General features: G+C 46.5%; 1 protein-coding gene and 14 non-coding genes across 15 annotated transcripts; 11 read left to right on the top strand and 4 right to left on the bottom strand.

Moving 5' to 3' along the window:
• Positions 1-1894: 1894 nt before the first annotated feature.
• On the top strand, positions 1895-6100 carry LOC138410598 (uncharacterized). The gene is made up of 4 exons (XM_069527402.1): positions 1895-3321; positions 3398-3607; positions 3700-4163; positions 4313-6100. Exons 1-4 carry the CDS (start codon positions 2601-2603, stop codon positions 5393-5395), a joined length of 2478 nt encoding a protein of 825 aa, XP_069383503.1. The 5' UTR covers positions 1895-2600; the 3' UTR covers positions 5396-6100.
• A 666-nt stretch (positions 6101-6766) lies between these two features.
• Positions 6767-6838, top strand: trnaq-cug (transfer RNA glutamine (anticodon CUG)). The gene has a single exon. It is a non-coding gene; the product is annotated as a tRNA-Gln (tRNA).
• Positions 6839-7802: 964 nt separating this feature from the next.
• Positions 7803-7874, top strand: trnaq-uug (transfer RNA glutamine (anticodon UUG)). Its single transcript has one exon. It is a non-coding gene; the product is annotated as a tRNA-Gln (tRNA).
• A 690-nt stretch (positions 7875-8564) lies between these two features.
• trnal-cag (transfer RNA leucine (anticodon CAG)) lies at positions 8565-8647 on the bottom strand. The gene has a single exon. It is a non-coding gene; the product is annotated as a tRNA-Leu (tRNA).
• A 346-nt stretch (positions 8648-8993) lies between these two features.
• On the top strand, positions 8994-9065 carry trnaq-cug (transfer RNA glutamine (anticodon CUG)). The gene has a single exon. It is a non-coding gene; the product is annotated as a tRNA-Gln (tRNA).
• A 964-nt stretch (positions 9066-10029) lies between these two features.
• On the top strand, positions 10030-10101 carry trnaq-uug (transfer RNA glutamine (anticodon UUG)). Its single transcript has one exon. It is a non-coding gene; the product is annotated as a tRNA-Gln (tRNA).
• Positions 10102-10791: 690 nt separating this feature from the next.
• trnal-cag (transfer RNA leucine (anticodon CAG)) lies at positions 10792-10874 on the bottom strand. The gene has a single exon. It is a non-coding gene; the product is annotated as a tRNA-Leu (tRNA).
• A 346-nt stretch (positions 10875-11220) lies between these two features.
• trnaq-cug (transfer RNA glutamine (anticodon CUG)) lies at positions 11221-11292 on the top strand. Its single transcript has one exon. It is a non-coding gene; the product is annotated as a tRNA-Gln (tRNA).
• Positions 11293-12256: 964 nt separating this feature from the next.
• Positions 12257-12328, top strand: trnaq-uug (transfer RNA glutamine (anticodon UUG)). The gene has a single exon. It is a non-coding gene; the product is annotated as a tRNA-Gln (tRNA).
• Positions 12329-13018: 690 nt separating this feature from the next.
• Positions 13019-13101, bottom strand: trnal-cag (transfer RNA leucine (anticodon CAG)). Its single transcript has one exon. It is a non-coding gene; the product is annotated as a tRNA-Leu (tRNA).
• Positions 13102-13447: 346 nt separating this feature from the next.
• Positions 13448-13519, top strand: trnaq-cug (transfer RNA glutamine (anticodon CUG)). The gene has a single exon. It is a non-coding gene; the product is annotated as a tRNA-Gln (tRNA).
• Positions 13520-14483: 964 nt separating this feature from the next.
• trnaq-uug (transfer RNA glutamine (anticodon UUG)) lies at positions 14484-14555 on the top strand. Its single transcript has one exon. It is a non-coding gene; the product is annotated as a tRNA-Gln (tRNA).
• A 690-nt stretch (positions 14556-15245) lies between these two features.
• trnal-cag (transfer RNA leucine (anticodon CAG)) lies at positions 15246-15328 on the bottom strand. The gene has a single exon. It is a non-coding gene; the product is annotated as a tRNA-Leu (tRNA).
• Positions 15329-15674: 346 nt separating this feature from the next.
• trnaq-cug (transfer RNA glutamine (anticodon CUG)) lies at positions 15675-15746 on the top strand. The gene has a single exon. It is a non-coding gene; the product is annotated as a tRNA-Gln (tRNA).
• Positions 15747-16710: 964 nt separating this feature from the next.
• Positions 16711-16782, top strand: trnaq-uug (transfer RNA glutamine (anticodon UUG)). Its single transcript has one exon. It is a non-coding gene; the product is annotated as a tRNA-Gln (tRNA).
• The last annotated feature ends 2834 nt before the right edge of the window (positions 16783-19616 follow it).

The raw sequence follows: 19616 nt of genomic DNA, 5'->3' as shown, positions 1-19616 counted from the left end.
GCAAGCTCCAGTTCAGCAGCCAACATTGCTGTCTCAGTGAGTAATTACACCTGTTTGAATACAGTCTATTACAGTGTGTCTATACAAGATTATTAAGAATAGTAAAAAACATTCAAATCAAAAATTACCTAGGCTGAATTATTGTGTACACGGTTAGAAATTAAAGGCACTTTTGTTAAGGAAAACATGTTAATAGATGCCACTTTCACAAAATCTCTGTTTGAAACATGGCTACAAGCAGATGGCGAACCATAATAAAATAAACCTACTGATTTTTCAATCCTGTGATTGCAATGTAAGAGAAAACCCTTCACAGCTTCTTACTGCTCTTTACTTTTTATTTGAGTGTAAAGTTGACATGCAAAACCTTCACATGCAGTACAATTGCATGTTAAATATAAAAAAAGGTTTGGTAAATATAAAGTCTGGGCAAAACAGTTCAAATTAAAAAAAATATCAGTATAATGAACATCACTATACAGTACATGTTACAAAACTGTAGTTACTGTTAGTGTGGAAGTCCAAGAACATTGGCAGGAGAGTTACGACTCACTCTTAAGACACCAGGTTTCTCAATCCAGCCTAGGTAGCCGTGTGTGTGGTGTGTGCCTGAGAGAGAGAGAGAAAGACAGAGAGAGATCAGCTCCAAAACAACTTATAATGCATACAAAATTAACATACAACATGCATACAAAATTACTATTCGTGCCCCTCATTCCCTCCTATCATACTGACATTCCAACCTGAAACATCCAAGTAGTTCATGTGTAGTTTCAGAAACAGAACACAACAACACAGAACATCTTGTTGGATATGTAACAGAAAGAAGTACAGCTGTGTTTTTTGATGCTCATACAACCATGGTACAGTTGGAGGTGCTTTGATGATGATCCTGCCTTGATCACATGGTGTCACACTTATTGCTTTTAATTAATTCATTAACTGATTAATTGTGTCATGTGATGAACATGCAAGTATACTACTTACTATGATCAGTAGGGCAGCAGTAAAGTCATCTACTGCATCTGCAATATCAGAGAAATGTGTCAAAAATCAATCTAAATACAAATGAACAGTCCCTTGCAAAACGCAAGGTGGAGAAACAGTCACGGTTACAGCAAAACAAATATTCTTCAGTACTTAATTTGTGATCCAATAAATAACTTGAAAATAATATTGCCTTTATTTGAATCTGCACTGTGACACACAATCAATCAAATAAACAATGATATAAATATATAATATAAAACAGTCAAATAAAATTGCTATACTATATACTGTAGAATAATAACTGAAGGTTTGATTGTGTGTGACTCTTGCCATGCTGTTACAGGCTCCAGACCCTCAGGCAGCTGCTCAGGTGGTTGTACCAGGTCCTGCAGCAGTGTGTGCTTCTGTGTCAGTAAGTAATTTAGCATTTCATATATCATAGAGCATCTGCAGTTCTTTTTACAAGTATCAAGCATGTTCATGTGTTATTTTGTCTTTGCCCAGACTGCGGACCCCAGGACTGACACACCTGAAGCTCCAGCGACTCCCCAGCTGCCCCGCCTGTGGTCAGAGGGCTTGCCAACTGCAGACCACAAGTGGATTGCAAAGACCCTCTTGAAGGTGGGGCCCAAGGGGAAACTGGAGCTTCAGCAAAACCTGAAGCTCTGGTACCATCCTCCACAGCCAAGCCAGCTGTACCACCAGGCTCCTGCACCGGACCGCTTTTTTGCGCATCCACTGCTGGTGTGGATGCCATATAAGTTGTGGAAGGTGAAGGTGGTCTGTCCCAACCCTGCCTGTGGCCAGCACCAACTCACAGGAGCAGGGTTGCACAAGAGAGCACGACGGGTCCTGGACGTGGACAGGATCTACAACATGGTGACAGGACTCTGACCTGCACCAAATGTAGAGCCAACCATGTCTCATGGAGCCAGACTGTCCTCACACAGCTGGACTTGGCTCACCGTTCAGAGTTTCGGGTCATCCTCACACAAAAGTGAGTAACGTTTCTTTTCCCCTTTGCCTTGTCAAATAGAATGATGTAAAACATTCCAACTGATATATCTTGTATCCTATCTGTGACCAAGGTTTGCCTGTGACATCCGGGTGATCCGGCTTCTGCGGGAGAGAGGCCTGGGTAACAGTCCCACGAGACTCCTGAAGCAGCTGAAGGAGAACCACACAGAGGAGTGGCTGAATCGGGTGGCACGGTACACCACAGAGTGTGTGGACTTCCTCCAGCGCCCCGGACTGTTGCCCATAGCATTCCCTGAGCCTCCAGAGCCTGCTGTGGTGCCAAGTTGTAAGTGGCTCTTGTCCGTGTACAGCCAGGACATTCTTACAAGGCTGGACCACATCAAGGCCACAATCACGTCAACACATGGCACCATCCTTAAAATGGATTCAACCAAAAAGGTTAAACAATCTTTTTTTCTTTAAAATTAGGCTACTGATTATTAAATGCATCCTGTATTTCAGTATTTTTTTAATCATGTTCACTGAGGTCCTATATATTTTGTGTCCTTCAGATCACCAAGAAGCTGGCCGGAAAGGCCAAGGGGACAGCACTCTGGCTCACCTCTGTGGGAAATGAGCATGGCCAGATACTCATGAGTGTGCTGACCGCTCAGGAGGGAGCTGGCCTGGACCTGATGGCAGCTGACTTGGTGAAGAGGTACCAGCAGGCTCGAGTGGATCCTCCTGTCGCCCTCTACGTGGACTGTGGCTGCTGTGCTGAGGCAGAGGAGACAAAGCTGAAGGCCAGATTCAGCGGGTGGCCCGCCCTCTCCATAAGGCTGGATATCTGGCACTTCATGCGCCGTCTGGCCCTGGGATGTGCAACAGATGCTCATCAACTGTACCCTCTGTTTATGTCACGTCTGTCTGCGTGCATATTCGAGTGGGATGCAACTGATTTGGCTCTGTTGCGTGTAGCTAAAAGACAGCAGCTTCAATCCCAGGGCCTGTCTTCCATCACGGATACTGACCTCAGCAAATACCTGACCAGGGAGGAGCTGGCTCTTCACTGTCGGAGGAGGACCCGTGGTGAGGAGACCACCGTCCGGCTGCTGGAGAATCTGTTGCAGGGACTCATGGGGACCAATGGGAACGACTCCCTTGGAGTTCCCCTGTTTGACAGGGAGAGGATAGAGCACATTTGGCGTGTCCAGAAGAAACATGTAAAGTGCATCCAGGACCTGCCAGGTGTTGCTCTGTACGCCAAAACAGGGGAGCTCACAAAGGGAGGGGTGCGGTTGCCCACCTTCAGATGTGCTCGAGGCTCCACATCTCTCGAGTCCTTTCACCTCCACCTGAACCGCTTCATTCCAGGTTTGTGTCCCTCAGACATGTTGCTCATTTAGTCTAATAATACTTTAGAATTTAATCTTTAAAAATTTACTTCTAGGAACCAGTGCCAACAGCCTGAATTTTCAGGCCTACCTGCTGGAAGGACTGCATCGGTGGAACCAGGATCGGGGTAGTGCTGCTCTAGCTGCCGGACCATCATCTTTACGCAGCTACTCTGGTGACCTGCTTCACTGTGTCAACAGCAATTATCAGAAGCTGTTTGGCAGGAAGGTGGCACCAGAGTTTAGTCCACCCTCGTGCTACACTGGTAAGCATCTGTGAACACACTAGTATTTCTGCTCGGTTTTAAAACCTCCTGTTAACTTTTGTAAATGATCCATTTTTCATATGTTGTTTCAGGAGAGCTCATCGGGGTGCAGTACCTGTTCAGGCAGACAGGTCAGGCACTGCAGGACATGCATCCTGATTCAGAGGAGACCGCTAAACTGGTTGAGCAGCATGAAGTGGAGGACAGCGTGGAGGAGGATGAGGGGTTCTCTGACCTCACAGGTGACCCCACAGTGCTGGACCTGGAGGTCCCTCAGGCTCCAGCCTCTCGGACTCCTCATCCCTCCACTACCACATCTGCTGTCGGTTCACTGGTCAGCAGCCTGGCCTCCAGCGTCTCCTCCCTGGCTCCCAGCAGATCCATCCTGGTTCCCGCCACATCCACCATGACCTCCGCCACATCCACCGTGACCTCCGCCGCATCCGCCGTGACCTCCGCCGCATCCACCGTGACCTCCGCCGCATCCACCGTGACCTCCGCCACATCCACCTTTGCCTCATCCACTGTGTCCACGGGTTCGTCCTCTGACGATATGGTAAGTGTCTCAATTTAGAATAGTGTCGATCTATAGATAACTGTACATATATTTTATAAAACCCACAGCATTAATACAGTGTCATGAAAGCTCAGTGTCAATGAAGGTTTTACATTAATATTTTCTAACGTGTTTTATCCTTTGCCTAGGCTGTTGATGAGCAGAATGTTCCTGGGTACCAGCATGTGGACAGACTTGCTGAGTATTTGGTAGAGCTGCGGGAACAGTCTGCTCTCTGTCTCACCAACCAGCAGACGGACACAATCATCGCACTGTGGGGGAGCCTGGATGATGTGGACAAGCAGCGGGTGGTGTATGCAGCACGACACCAGGAGAGACTTTTGAGTGGACGGTTTCGAACACCAAAGAAGCCCTCAACAACTCCTGGTGTGGAGAGCACCACCCGTTGCATGTTGGGAGCAAGCAGTGCACCGGCTCAGTGGCCTGACTGCTGCCGTTTGGTGGAAAACATTTTCATCAGGCTCTGCAATCTCCACCCGAACCCAGTACGGCGAGGCAGGACGGCTGATTCCAGGTGGTCCCTAATTCTCAGGGACTACCATAAAATCAGACAGCTCGTGGTTGGTAACTCCCTGGTGATGCAGGGAACAGCCATTCAGCTGGTGGAGGTTAACCAGAACACCCTTGTTCAGTGGCACAATAAGCGACAGAAGCGACAGGAGCTGTCTGTGCTGCTTCAGGGCACCGGGGCTTTGCCACCAGCACTACCTGTGTCCAACGAGCCTCTTCTGGATGCAAGAGTGCTTCCTGCTGTGCCCAAGCCAGCTCATCGTGAACATCAATACCGGCTGCCTGAGAGTACAGCAGGGCAGGCACAGCAGAGACAGGCAGTTTGGAGTCAGCGCCCGCGCTCCATCGTGCCAAAGGGACATTTATTTGTCACACCTCCTCCAGCACCACGAACATTTCAAACCCCCTCCCCTCAGATCCTCAATCCAGCAGGACAAACTCTCAACCTTTTGCCAGTGGTCCGCCCTGTGTCTGTAGCTCAGCCACAAAGCAGCGCAGCTAAACGCACAGTGGAAGCTGGCACAGCCCTGAAGAGACCATACAGGCGGACAGTAGAGGCAAACACCTGTAAAAAGTGTGGTCAGTTCCGCACTGCTGACACTGGACACAGTCAGTACCGTGGCACAGTGTACTGTCCTCTGTCTGATCCTGTTCCCAAAGCTCAATGGTTGGAGGAAATGAGAAAAAAGTTGAACAAGTGATCATGTATGTATTGTAAATAGTAAAGAGTTGTAAATAGTAGTTGTATATAGTGTAGTAGTATTGTGTGTGTATTTAATTAATAATTTTAAATAATGGTTGTTTTGTAAATAGTTTAAAATGTTGTTTGTTAAAGTATTGATATATATAGTGTGTGCTTACTGTAAATAATAGATTTTTCTACTTTTTCATTGCATTTGTTGAACTTTTTTTGCTCTTTTTTTAATTAAATCTTTTTTCTCTTTTTAAGTGTTTCTTTGTTTCTTTTTTCTCTGAACAAACAAAACTGGTGTACAGCAAAAGTGTCCTAATATTAATAATAACAACAATAATGAAAATAAGAAATAATGACAACAATAAAAGTAACATAGTATTTTATTAACAAGAGAGGTTTCAGACGCTATCCAAGTCATGTGATGAGCCTGTGACAGTGAGCTTTTTGGTCCTGCAGGTAGGTGAGAGAAGAAAAGCAAAAAATCATTACACTTTACACATATTACACATAAATAATTTATCAAAATATTGACACTAAGTTACTATTACTACTACAAGGTGCAGGGAAGAACCTTAAAAGCAGCCGTTTCTTTGTAGTAGTTATATATTGTCTAATAATTTACAACCTAAACTTTTGGGCTAGCCCAGCTTCATACCTGGGGAACCCCTCAAACACCTGGGAGTGTCAGCAGTGTGTGCGTCACGGTGACGCAGCAGGGGGAGCCACTCTCCTCCATTGAGAGTTTCCCTTTAAATTCCACAGTTCGGCGGTTCGGGTCCCGCCTCGGGCAAGGTCAAAATGTCAAAAGTTAGCTTTTTGCTTCCAGGCAGCTAGAAATACATGGAACAAATAGATATGGACACAAAATCTCCTCATTTTTCCTCTTTTTCTCATTTTTTCCCTTTTTCTCCCTTTTCTCTTCTTTTTTCTTCTTTTTTCTTTCCCCCCTCTCTCCCCCCTTCTTCCCCCTCCTTGACGGACGATTGTTCCCCAGCTTGAACGCAGCGCCTTAGACCGCTCGGCCATCCTGACTGCAAGAGCTCACCCAAGAGGATTTCGGGGATGTCGGAGGTGGGTGTGTTAATGATGTTTCTAACACATGACATCCTCTCAGCAGGCTTTACCACTCTCTGCAGGCACTTGCGGTCCATTGAAGTGGTGCTAACATACCACACGCTGAGGCAGCTGGTCAAGATGCTCTCAGTACTGCAGCTGTAGAAGTTGCAGAAGATATTCGGGGACAAGCCAAATTTCCTCAGCCTCTTTCGGAAGTGCAACCGCGGTAGTGCTTTCTTGAGCGGCTGGGTGGTGTTGAGTGTCCAGGTGAGGTCATTACTGATGCAGACACCCACGAATAACTTTTGTACTCATGTGCAATGGTTCCATGGTGTAATGGTCAGCACTCTGGACTCTGAATCCAGTGATCCGAGTTCAAGTCTCGGTGGGACCTGGTTTTGAGAGAGACTTTATGTTGAGTTTCACCAGATTATGTTCAAATGAGCCCATGTGAGAAAACAGCAGGGACACCGGTGTCAATGTAATGGCCATGGCAAACTTCGTATGTTACCTCACCGTAACTTTAATAAACCTGAGGTTTCTGTGTTGATGTAAACTCAACTGACCACCTGATCTCCTGCCACATTGTGCATATGAGAAACATCCTCCATATCTCAAGAGAAGGACTTAGAAAATCTGAAATTCAGTTTCCGTCGAGACTTTAACTCGGATCACTTTATTCAAAGTCCGGAGTGCTGAACATTACCCAATGGAGCCACAACAGAAAGCAAGCAAACTATCCTCACCGATGCTTCAGAATTGCTGCAGAGGCACATTATAGGCCAGGTATCCTTTTGCCATGCTGTATTACCCTGCTGTCCTGCACTTCACACCTCTGTACTGTCTGCCAGAGGGCAGAGGTGGGAACGGTCTGTGTTGGAGGTGGGTGGAGTCCTCAACAATAGAGCAGGCTCTTCTGTGGACACTGCAGTGGTAGATGTCCTGCAGAGAGGGGAGTGATGTCCTGACAATCCTCTCAGCAGTCTTTACCACTCTCTGCAGCAAATGATCCTCGCCCATGCTTCAGGATTGCTGCGGATGCACATTATAGGCCAGGTTTCCTTTTCCGTGCTGTATTACCCTGCTGTCCTGCACTTTGGTCAGCAGCATGCTTGCTGCTACACAGATATTTCACATAACAGTAGTATGACCTCTCGCATGATGCACACTTGCATTCTTTAGCCAATCATTTTGATGGAGTGTGATTAAAACAGTGAGTAGGGTTTTCTACATGTTGAATAAAGGGTGAGGGAGGAGGGAGGACTTGCGGTAGCACTATCAAAGGATACCTGGCCTATGACGCGCATCTGCAGTGATCCAGAACGGGCGGCGGCAAAAATAACTTCCAACTCTTTTGTGGTTCCAAGGTGTAATGGTCAGCACTCTGGACTTTGAATCCAGTGATCCGAGTTCAAGTCTCGGTGGAACCTGAGAGTTGGTTTACGTAAAACCCTACTCACGAAATAGGGAGGAGGGAGGGAAGAGGATTTTTCTCATTCCATCAACGTGGCAGGACTTCTCGGACTCGTACTACAAAGCCACATTGGCATTTTTCGGGATAACTTCAGGTTAAATTCAGGGTTTCCACTCCTACGAAGGTCGTTCACTTCTTATCGGGATAAATCACCATGGTAACTTATGCTGAATGGATCAATAAAAACCATCTTCAGAGAAGAGGTCAAGAACCTGGAGAGCTGGTGGTAGAAGACAGAGGCCCATCATCAACTTCTGTCATGGATTCTGCTGGAAAACCAAATTCATTTTACTGTGAGTATATTTGTGAAACTGATAATATGTTTTGTAGGGTTGGGAAGAAGTTACAAGTAGAACTTTCTTAGATGAATAAGAAATAAAAGTGAAAAACAACAGATGCGGAGGAAACCACACGTGTCCCTTCGCCTTGGGGGCCCAAATTGCTAGATGCACCACATGGTGAGATACTGTAATACAGCGTGATACCCTGGCTGTGCCACCAAGAACAAGGCTTTTTCAACGGAGGTCTCATAGCTATGTAGGAAGTCAACAGACACCATATATAGAGACGTCCACCTGGAACAGATGTCCAGACATTTCAAAGTACTGATGTCTTGCTGCAGGCTATGCCCAAATGAAAAGCACAATGTCAGAAGTGGGATTCGAACCCACGCCTCCAGGGGAGACTGCGACCTGAACGCAGCGCCTTAGACCGCTCGGCCATCCTGACTGCAAGAGCTCACCCAAGAGGATTTCGGGGATGTCGGAGGTGGGTGTGTTAATGATGTTTCTAACACATGACATCCTCTCAGCAGGCTTTACCACTCTCTGCAGGCACTTGCGGTCCATTGAAGTGGTGCTGACATACCACACGCTGAGGCAGCTGGTCAAGATGCTCTCAGTACTGCAGCTGTAGAAGTTGCAGAAGATATTCGGGGACAAGCCAAATTTCCTCAGCCTCTTTCGGAAGTGCAACCGCGGTAGTGCTTTCTTGAGCGGCTGGGTGGTGTTGAGTGTCCAGGTGAGGTCATTACTGATGCAGACACCCACGAATAACTTTTGTACTCATGTGCAATGGTTCCATGGTGTAATGGTCAGCACTCTGGACTCTGAATCCAGTGATCCGAGTTCAAGTCTCGGTGGGACCTGGTTTTGAGAGAGACTTTATGTTGAGTTTCACCAGATTATGTTCAAATGAGCCCATGTGAGAAAACAGCAGGGACACCGGTGTCAATGTAATGGCCATGGCAAACTTCGTATGTTACCTCACCGTAACTTTAATAAACCTGAGGTTTCTGTGTTGATGTAAACTCAACTGACCACCTGATCTCCTGCCACATTGTGCATATGAGAAACATCCTCCATATCTCAAGAGAAGGACTTAGAAAATCTGAAATTCAGTTTCCGTCGAGACTTTAACTCGGATCACTTTATTCAAAGTCCGGAGTGCTGAACATTACCCAATGGAGCCACAACAGAAAGCAAGCAAACTATCCTCACCGATGCTTCAGAATTGCTGCAGAGGCACATTATAGGCCAGGTATCCTTTTGCCATGCTGTATTACCCTGCTGTCCTGCACTTCACACCTCTGTACTGTCTGCCAGAGGGCAGAGGTGGGAACGGTCTGTGTTGGAGGTGGGTGGAGTCCTCAACAATAGAGCAGGCTCTTCTGTGGACACTGCAGTGGTAGATGTCCTGCAGAGAGGGGAGTGATGTCCTGACAATCCTCTCAGCAGTCTTTACCACTCTCTGCAGCAAATGATCCTCGCCCATGCTTCAGGATTGCTGCGGATGCACATTATAGGCCAGGTTTCCTTTTCCGTGCTGTATTACCCTGCTGTCCTGCACTTTGGTCAGCAGCATGCTTGCTGCTACACAGATATTTCACATAACAGTAGTATGACCTCTCGCATGATGCACACTTGCATTCTTTAGCCAATCATTTTGATGGAGTGTGATTAAAACAGTGAGTAGGGTTTTCTACATGTTGAATAAAGGGTGAGGGAGGAGGGAGGACTTGCGGTAGCACTATCAAAGGATACCTGGCCTATGACGCGCATCTGCAGTGATCCAGAACGGGCGGCGGCAAAAATAACTTCCAACTCTTTTGTGGTTCCAAGGTGTAATGGTCAGCACTCTGGACTTTGAATCCAGTGATCCGAGTTCAAGTCTCGGTGGAACCTGAGAGTTGGTTTACGTAAAACCCTACTCACGAAATAGGGAGGAGGGAGGGAAGAGGATTTTTCTCATTCCATCAACGTGGCAGGACTTCTCGGACTCGTACTACAAAGCCACATTGGCATTTTTCGGGATAACTTCAGGTTAAATTCAGGGTTTCCACTCCTACGAAGGTCGTTCACTTCTTATCGGGATAAATCACCATGGTAACTTATGCTGAATGGATCAATAAAAACCATCTTCAGAGAAGAGGTCAAGAACCTGGAGAGCTGGTGGTAGAAGACAGAGGCCCATCATCAACTTCTGTCATGGATTCTGCTGGAAAACCAAATTCATTTTACTGTGAGTATATTTGTGAAACTGATAATATGTTTTGTAGGGTTGGGAAGAAGTTACAAGTAGAACTTTCTTAGATGAATAAGAAATAAAAGTGAAAAACAACAGATGCGGAGGAAACCACACGTGTCCCTTCGCCTTGGGGGCCCAAATTGCTAGATGCACCACATGGTGAGATACTGTAATACAGCGTGATACCCTGGCTGTGCCACCAAGAACAAGGCTTTTTCAACGGAGGTCTCATAGCTATGTAGGAAGTCAACAGACACCATATATAGAGACGTCCACCTGGAACAGATGTCCAGACATTTCAAAGTACTGATGTCTTGCTGCAGGCTATGCCCAAATGAAAAGCACAATGTCAGAAGTGGGATTCGAACCCACGCCTCCAGGGGAGACTGCGACCTGAACGCAGCGCCTTAGACCGCTCGGCCATCCTGACTGCAAGAGCTCACCCAAGAGGATTTCGGGGATGTCGGAGGTGGGTGTGTTAATGATGTTTCTAACACATGACATCCTCTCAGCAGGCTTTACCACTCTCTGCAGGCACTTGCGGTCCATTGAAGTGGTGCTGACATACCACACGCTGAGGCAGCTGGTCAAGATGCTCTCAGTACTGCAGCTGTAGAAGTTGCAGAAGATATTCGGGGACAAGCCAAATTTCCTCAGCCTCTTTCGGAAGTGCAACCGCGGTAGTGCTTTCTTGAGCGGCTGGGTGGTGTTGAGTGTCCAGGTGAGGTCATTACTGATGCAGACACCCACGAATAACTTTTGTACTCATGTGCAATGGTTCCATGGTGTAATGGTCAGCACTCTGGACTCTGAATCCAGTGATCCGAGTTCAAGTCTCGGTGGGACCTGGTTTTGAGAGAGACTTTATGTTGAGTTTCACCAGATTATGTTCAAATGAGCCCATGTGAGAAAACAGCAGGGACACCGGTGTCAATGTAATGGCCATGGCAAACTTCGTATGTTACCTCACCGTAACTTTAATAAACCTGAGGTTTCTGTGTTGATGTAAACTCAACTGACCACCTGATCTCCTGCCACATTGTGCATATGAGAAACATCCTCCATATCTCAAGAGAAGGACTTAGAAAATCTGAAATTCAGTTTCCGTCGAGACTTTAACTCGGATCACTTTATTCAAAGTCCGGAGTGCTGAACATTACCCAATGGAGCCACAACAGAAAGCAAGCAAACTATCCTCACCGATGCTTCAGAATTGCTGCAGAGGCACATTATAGGCCAGGTATCCTTTTGCCATGCTGTATTACCCTGCTGTCCTGCACTTCACACCTCTGTACTGTCTGCCAGAGGGCAGAGGTGGGAACGGTCTGTGTTGGAGGTGGGTGGAGTCCTCAACAATAGAGCAGGCTCTTCTGTGGACACTGCAGTGGTAGATGTCCTGCAGAGAGGGGAGTGATGTCCTGACAATCCTCTCAGCAGTCTTTACCACTCTCTGCAGCAAATGATCCTCGCCCATGCTTCAGGATTGCTGCGGATGCACATTATAGGCCAGGTTTCCTTTTCCGTGCTGTATTACCCTGCTGTCCTGCACTTTGGTCAGCAGCATGCTTGCTGCTACACAGATATTTCACATAACAGTAGTATGACCTCTCGCATGATGCACACTTGCATTCTTTAGCCAATCATTTTGATGGAGTGTGATTAAAACAGTGAGTAGGGTTTTCTACATGTTGAATAAAGGGTGAGGGAGGAGGGAGGACTTGCGGTAGCACTATCAAAGGATACCTGGCCTATGACGCGCATCTGCAGTGATCCAGAACGGGCGGCGGCAAAAATAACTTCCAACTCTTTTGTGGTTCCAAGGTGTAATGGTCAGCACTCTGGACTTTGAATCCAGTGATCCGAGTTCAAGTCTCGGTGGAACCTGAGAGTTGGTTTACGTAAAACCCTACTCACGAAATAGGGAGGAGGGAGGGAAGAGGATTTTTCTCATTCCATCAACGTGGCAGGACTTCTCGGACTCGTACTACAAAGCCACATTGGCATTTTTCGGGATAACTTCAGGTTAAATTCAGGGTTTCCACTCCTACGAAGGTCGTTCACTTCTTATCGGGATAAATCACCATGGTAACTTATGCTGAATGGATCAATAAAAACCATCTTCAGAGAAGAGGTCAAGAACCTGGAGAGCTGGTGGTAGAAGACAGAGGCCCATCATCAACTTCTGTCATGGATTCTGCTGGAAAACCAAATTCATTTTACTGTGAGTATATTTGTGAAACTGATAATATGTTTTGTAGGGTTGGGAAGAAGTTACAAGTAGAACTTTCTTAGATGAATAAGAAATAAAAGTGAAAAACAACAGATGCGGAGGAAACCACACGTGTCCCTTCGCCTTGGGGGCCCAAATTGCTAGATGCACCACATGGTGAGATACTGTAATACAGCGTGATACCCTGGCTGTGCCACCAAGAACAAGGCTTTTTCAACGGAGGTCTCATAGCTATGTAGGAAGTCAACAGACACCATATATAGAGACGTCCACCTGGAACAGATGTCCAGACATTTCAAAGTACTGATGTCTTGCTGCAGGCTATGCCCAAATGAAAAGCACAATGTCAGAAGTGGGATTCGAACCCACGCCTCCAGGGGAGACTGCGACCTGAACGCAGCGCCTTAGACCGCTCGGCCATCCTGACTGCAAGAGCTCACCCAAGAGGATTTCGGGGATGTCGGAGGTGGGTGTGTTAATGATGTTTCTAACACATGACATCCTCTCAGCAGGCTTTACCACTCTCTGCAGGCACTTGCGGTCCATTGAAGTGGTGCTGACATACCACACGCTGAGGCAGCTGGTCAAGATGCTCTCAGTACTGCAGCTGTAGAAGTTGCAGAAGATATTCGGGGACAAGCCAAATTTCCTCAGCCTCTTTCGGAAGTGCAACCGCGGTAGTGCTTTCTTGAGCGGCTGGGTGGTGTTGAGTGTCCAGGTGAGGTCATTACTGATGCAGACACCCACGAATAACTTTTTTACTCATGTGCAATGGTTCCATGGTGTAATGGTCAGCACTCTGGACTCTGAATCCAGTGATCCGAGTTCAAGTCTCGGTGGGACCTGGTTTTGAGAGAGACTTTATGTTGAGTTTCACCAGATTATGTTCAAATGAGCCCATGTGAGAAAACAGCAGGGACACCGGTGTCAATGTAATGGCCATGGCAAACTTCGTATGTTACCTCACCGTAACTTTAATAAACCTGAGGTTTCTGTGTTGATGTAAACTCAACTGACCACCTGATCTCCTGCCACATTGTGCATATGAGAAACATCCTCCATATCTCAAGAGAAGGACTTAGAAAATCTGAAATTCAGTTTCCGTCGAGACTTTAACTCGGATCACTTTATTCAAAGTCCGGAGTGCTGAACATTACCCAATGGAGCCACAACAGAAAGCAAGCAAACTATCCTCACCGATGCTTCAGAATTGCTGCAGAGGCACATTATAGGCCAGGTATCCTTTTGCCATGCTGTATTACCCTGCTGTCCTGCACTTCACACCTCTGTACTGTCTGCCAGAGGGCAGAGGTGGGAACGGTCTGTGTTGGAGGTGGGTGGAGTCCTCAACAATAGAGCAGGCTCTTCTGTGGACACTGCAGTGGTAGATGTCCTGCAGAGAGGGGAGTGATGTCCTGACAATCCTCTCAGCAGTCTTTACCACTCTCTGCAGCAAATGATCCTCGCCCATGCTTCAGGATTGCTGCGGATGCACATTATAGGCCAGGTTTCCTTTTCCGTGCTGTATTACCCTGCTGTCCTGCACTTTGGTCAGCAGCATGCTTGCTGCTACACAGATATTTCACATAACAGTAGTATGACCTCTCGCATGATGCACACTTGCATTCTTTAGCCAATCATTTTGATGGAGTGTGATTAAAACAGTGAGTAGGGTTTTCTACATGTTGAATAAAGGGTGAGGGAGGAGGGAGGACTTGCGGTAGCACTATCAAAGGATACCTGGCCTATGACGTGCATCTGCAGTGATCCAGAACGGGCGGCGGCAAAAATAACTTCCAACTCTTTTGTGGTTCCAAGGTGTAATGGTCAGCACTCTGGACTTTGAATCCAGTGATCCGAGTTCAAGTCTCGGTGGAACCTGAGAGTTGGTTTACGTAAAACCCTACTCACGAAATAGGGAGGAGGGAGGGAAGAGGATTTTTCTCATTCCATCAACGTGGCAGGACTTCTCGGACTCGTACTACAAAGCCACATTGGCATTTTTCGGGATAACTTCAGGTTAAATTCAGGGTTTCCACTCCTACGAAGGTCGTTCACTTCTTATCGGGATAAATCACCATGGTAACTTATGCTGAATGGATCAATAAAAACCATCTTCAGAGAAGAGGTCAAGAACCTGGAGAGCTGGTGGTAGAAGACAGAGGCCCATCATCAACTTCTGTCATGGATTCTGCTGGAAAACCAAATTCATTTTACTGTGAGTATATTTGTGAAACTGATAATATGTTTTGTAGGGTTGGGAAGAAGTTACAAGTAGAACTTTCTTAGATGAATAAGAAATAAAAGTGAAAAACAACAGATGCGGAGGAAACCACACGTGTCCCTTCGCCTTGGGGGCCCAAATTGCTAGATGCACCACATGGTGAGATACTGTAATACAGCGTGATACCCTGGCTGTGCCACCAAGAACAAGGCTTTTTCAACGGAGGTCTCATAGCTATGTAGGAAGTCAACAGACACCATATATAGAGACGTCCACCTGGAACAGATGTCCAGACATTTCAAAGTACTGATGTCTTGCTGCAGGCTATGCCCAAATGAAAAGCACAATGTCAGAAGTGGGATTCGAACCCACGCCTCCAGGGGAGACTGCGACCTGAACGCAGCGCCTTAGACCGCTCGGCCATCCTGACTGCAAGAGCTCACCCAAGAGGATTTCGGGGATGTCGGAGGTGGGTGTGTTAATGATGTTTCTAACACATGACATCCTCTCAGCAGGCTTTACCACTCTCTGCAGGCACTTGCGGTCCATTGAAGTGGTGCTGACATACCACACGCTGAGGCAGCTGGTCAAGATGCTCTCAGTACTGCAGCTGTAGAAGTTGCAGAAGATATTCGGGGACAAGCCAAATTTCCTCAGCCTCTTTCGGAAGTGCAACCGCGGTAGTGCTTTCTTGAGCGGCTGGGTGGTGTTGAGTGTCCAGGTGAGGTCATTACTGATGCAGACACCCACGAATAACTTTTTTACTCATGTGCAATGGTTCCATGGTGTAATGGTCAGCACTCTGGACTCTGAATCCAGTGATCCGAGTTCAAGTCTCGGTGGGACCTGGTTTTGAGAGAGACTTTATGTTGAGTTTCACCAGATTATGTTCAAATGAGCCCATGTGAGAAAACAGCAGGGACACCGGTGTCAATGTAATGGCCATGGCAAACTTCGTATGTTACCTCACCGTAACTTTAATAAACCTGAGGTTTCTGTGTTGATGTAAACTCAACTGACCACCTGATCTCCTGCCACATTGTGCATATGAGAAACATCCTCCATATCTCAAGAGAAGGACTTAGAAAATCTGAAATTCAGTTTCCGTCGAGACTTTAACTCGGATCACTTTATTCAAAGTCCGGAGTGCTGAACATTACCCAATGGAGCCACAACAGAAAGCAAGCAAACTATCCTCACCGATGCTTCAGAATTGCTGCAGAGGCACATTATAGGCCAGGTATCCTTTTGCCATGCTGTATTACCCTGCTGTCCTGCACTTCACACCTCTGTACTGTCTGCCAGAGGGCAGAGGTGGGAACGGTCTGTGTTGGAGGTGGGTGGAGTCCTCAACAATAGAGCAGGCTCTTCTGTGGACACTGCAGTGGTAGATGTCCTGCAGAGAGGGGAGTGATGTCCTGACAATCCTCTCAGCAGTCTTTACCACTCTCTGCAGCAAATGATCCTCGCCCATGCTTCAGGATTGCTGCGGATGCACATTATAGGCCAGGTTTCCTTTTCCGTGCTGTATTACCCTGCTGTCCTGCACTTTGGTCAGCAGCATGCTTGCTGCTACACAGATATTTCACATAACAGTAGTATGACCTCTCGCATGATGCACACTTGCATTCTTTAGCCAATCATTTTGATGGAGTGTGATTAAAACAGTGAGTAGGGTTTTCTACATGTTGAATAAAGGGTGAGGGAGGAGGGAGGACTTGCGGTAGCACTATCAAAGGATACCTGGCCTATGACGCGCATCTGCAGTGATCCAGAACGGGCGGCGGCAAAAATAACTTCCAACTCTTTTGTGGTTCCATGGTGTAATGGTCAGCACTCTGGACTTTGAATCCAGTGATCCGAGTTCAAGTCTCGGTGGAACCTGAGAGTTGGTTTACGTAAAACCCTACTCACGAAATAGGGAGGAGGGAGGGAAGAGGATTTTTCTCATTCCATCAACGTGGCAGGACTTCTCGGACTCGTACTACAAAGCCACATTGGCATTTTTCGGGATAACTTCAGGTTAAATTCAGGGTTTCCACTCCTACGAAGGTCGTTCACTTCTTATCGGGATAAATCACCATGGTAACTTATGCTGAATGGATCAATAAAAACCATCTTCAGAGAAGAGGTCAAGAACCTGGAGAGCTGGTGGTAGAAGACAGAGGCCCATCATCAACTTCTGTCATGGATTCTGCTGGAAAACCAAATTCATTTTACTGTGAGTATATTTGTGAAACTGATAATATGTTTTGTAGGGTTGGGAAGAAGTTACAAGTAGAACTTTCTTAGATGAATAAGAAATAAAAGTGAAAAACAACAGATGCGGAGGAAACCACACGTGTCCCTTCGCCTTGGGGGCCCAAATTGCTAGATGCACCACATGGTGAGATACTGTAATACAGCGTGATACCCTGGCTGTGCCACCAAGAACAAGGCTTTTTCAACGGAGGTCTCATAGCTATGTAGGAAGTCAACAGACACCATATATAGAGACGTCCACCTGGAACAGATGTCCAGACATTTCAAAGTACTGATGTCTTGCTGCAGGCTATGCCCAAATGAAAAGCACAATGTCAGAAGTGGGATTCGAACCCACGCCTCCAGGGGAGACTGCGACCTGAACGCCAGCAGCCGCAGAAGCGTCCGTCCAACATTCGCAATGTTGGACTCCGAGAGCCAATCGGATTCGAAAGTCCAACATTCAACGACCAATCATTTCGCCGAATTCTTCCCCCGGTCCAACATTTGACCAATCACGGGGCGGAAATGTTGGACGGGGAATTTTATTTATCGTGGCCGACAGGGGGCGTTTAGAGCGGTGAATACGGCGCAGGAGCGGAGCGTTCGAAACGAGAAGAGAATAAAGCACGTCTGTTCAGTCGACATGGTGAGTATTTACGCATCTAATACACTTCTGTTCACGTTATGAGACGTCAGTTTGAGCCTAGAAGTGATTTCACCTCGCGCGCGTGTGTTGTCACGTCGTTTGCACAGTGCTAATTGTCATGTTGTTAACTTACAATGGCGTGTCGTCAGACGCGGTGACCCGTCCTAATGTATTCGTCGTAGAGTGCACACAGGTAGCATTCATAGGGTTATTACAGCGTTATGATGCCGCTGGTCCGGCTTTTATACCTGACACGTGTGTTGTCATGGCTGTTAAAGACGTGCATTCATTCATTCGCGTCCCTGAAGGCATCTTCTACCAAGCCAAAGACACACAAGGCGATGGCGGACTCAGAGTGGATGTCCCGGCTGAAGAAGTTTGCCAGCACTGGGGCCTGGCCGGCAGGTGAGGGGAACAGGCCAGCTCCCAGACAGAAGAAATGGTACGAGCTGTATCAAAGGGTAAGAGCACTGCGCAGTTTATTTTATTGCTTGTTATGTACTCTAATCATACTTTTACTCATGATAGAAAATACAGTGAAAGCCAATGAGTTAATAAACATGTCATGAGCAAGTCATTTACATCAGCTCTGTGTCTGTGTTCATTTATATCAACTGTTATTTTTAGATTGAGAAATGTCCCATGCAGACGCATGGACAGATGTCCTTGTTTGGTCAGCTCAGGAAGTGTACCTGTGGCTTCCACGCTCCGAAGGTAACACTGGTCAGTTCAAGACTCAAGCAGTGTGTGTTCATATGTTTGTGTGTGTGCGCATGCATATCAGTGCAGATGCTAATTATGATAAATCTATTCTGTAACGAACCAACAGCCAACCGGAGCGAGTGCTGCTCAGGGGCCCACGCAGCAACGACCTGCAGCAGTGGGTCTGACCCAGAGCACCACTTCAGCGGCTGGTCCGCCACAGCGTACCATGGGTCAGCAGAGTCCAGCTGTGGGTCCAGTCCACACCGCTGTAGGACAAAGTGCTGCTGTGGGACAGGTTCTGGGAGCAGGAGGACCGAAGCAGCAACCATTATTGAATTTGGCAATGGTATTTGGACATTTAGACACTCGTAACTGACCACGAATGTCTGACTCACAGGATTATAGTTTGACAGTATAGTCCTCTAATGATACAGTCTGGTGGTGTTTTTATTCCCTTCCAGTTCACCAAGCCAAGATTCGGTGGTGCTCATGTTGCTGCTGCAAAGCCAAATCTCTGCAGAGCCCGAAAAGTATCCCAGGTAAGAAGAGATCAAAAAGCAACCTGTTTTATTAATGCAGCTGTGTTATTAATGCAAGTGACTTATGACTGAATGCTTTACAGACCCAAGTCACCGACTCTGCTGAAGCAAGCTCCAGTTCAGCAGCCAACATTGCTGTCTCAGTGAGTAATTACACCTGTTTGAATACAGTCTATTACAGTGTGTCTATACAAGATTATTAAGAATAGTAAAAAACATTCAAATCAAAAAGTACCTAGGCTGAATTATTGTGTACACGGTTAGAAATTAAAGGCACTTTTGTTAAGGAAAACATGTTAATAGATGCCACTTTCACAAAATCTCTGTTTGAAACATGGCTACAAGCAGATGGCGAACCATAATAAAATAAACCTACTGATTTTTCAATCCTGTGATTGCAATGTAAGAGAAAACCCTTCACAGCTTCTTACTGCTCTTTACTTTTTATTTGAGTGTAAAGTTGACATGCAAAACCTTCACATGCAGTACAATTGCATGTTAAATATAAAAAAAGGTTTGGTAAATATAAAGTCTGGGCAAAACAGTTCAAATTAAAAAAAATATCAGTATAATGAACATCACTA

This window comes from Paralichthys olivaceus, chromosome 6 (assembly GCF_024713975.1).
Source record: "Paralichthys olivaceus isolate ysfri-2021 chromosome 6, ASM2471397v2, whole genome shotgun sequence".
Classification (NCBI taxonomy): Eukaryota; Metazoa; Chordata; class Actinopteri; order Pleuronectiformes; family Paralichthyidae; genus Paralichthys; species Paralichthys olivaceus.
This window is presented reverse-complemented; position numbering and strand designations above follow the sequence as displayed.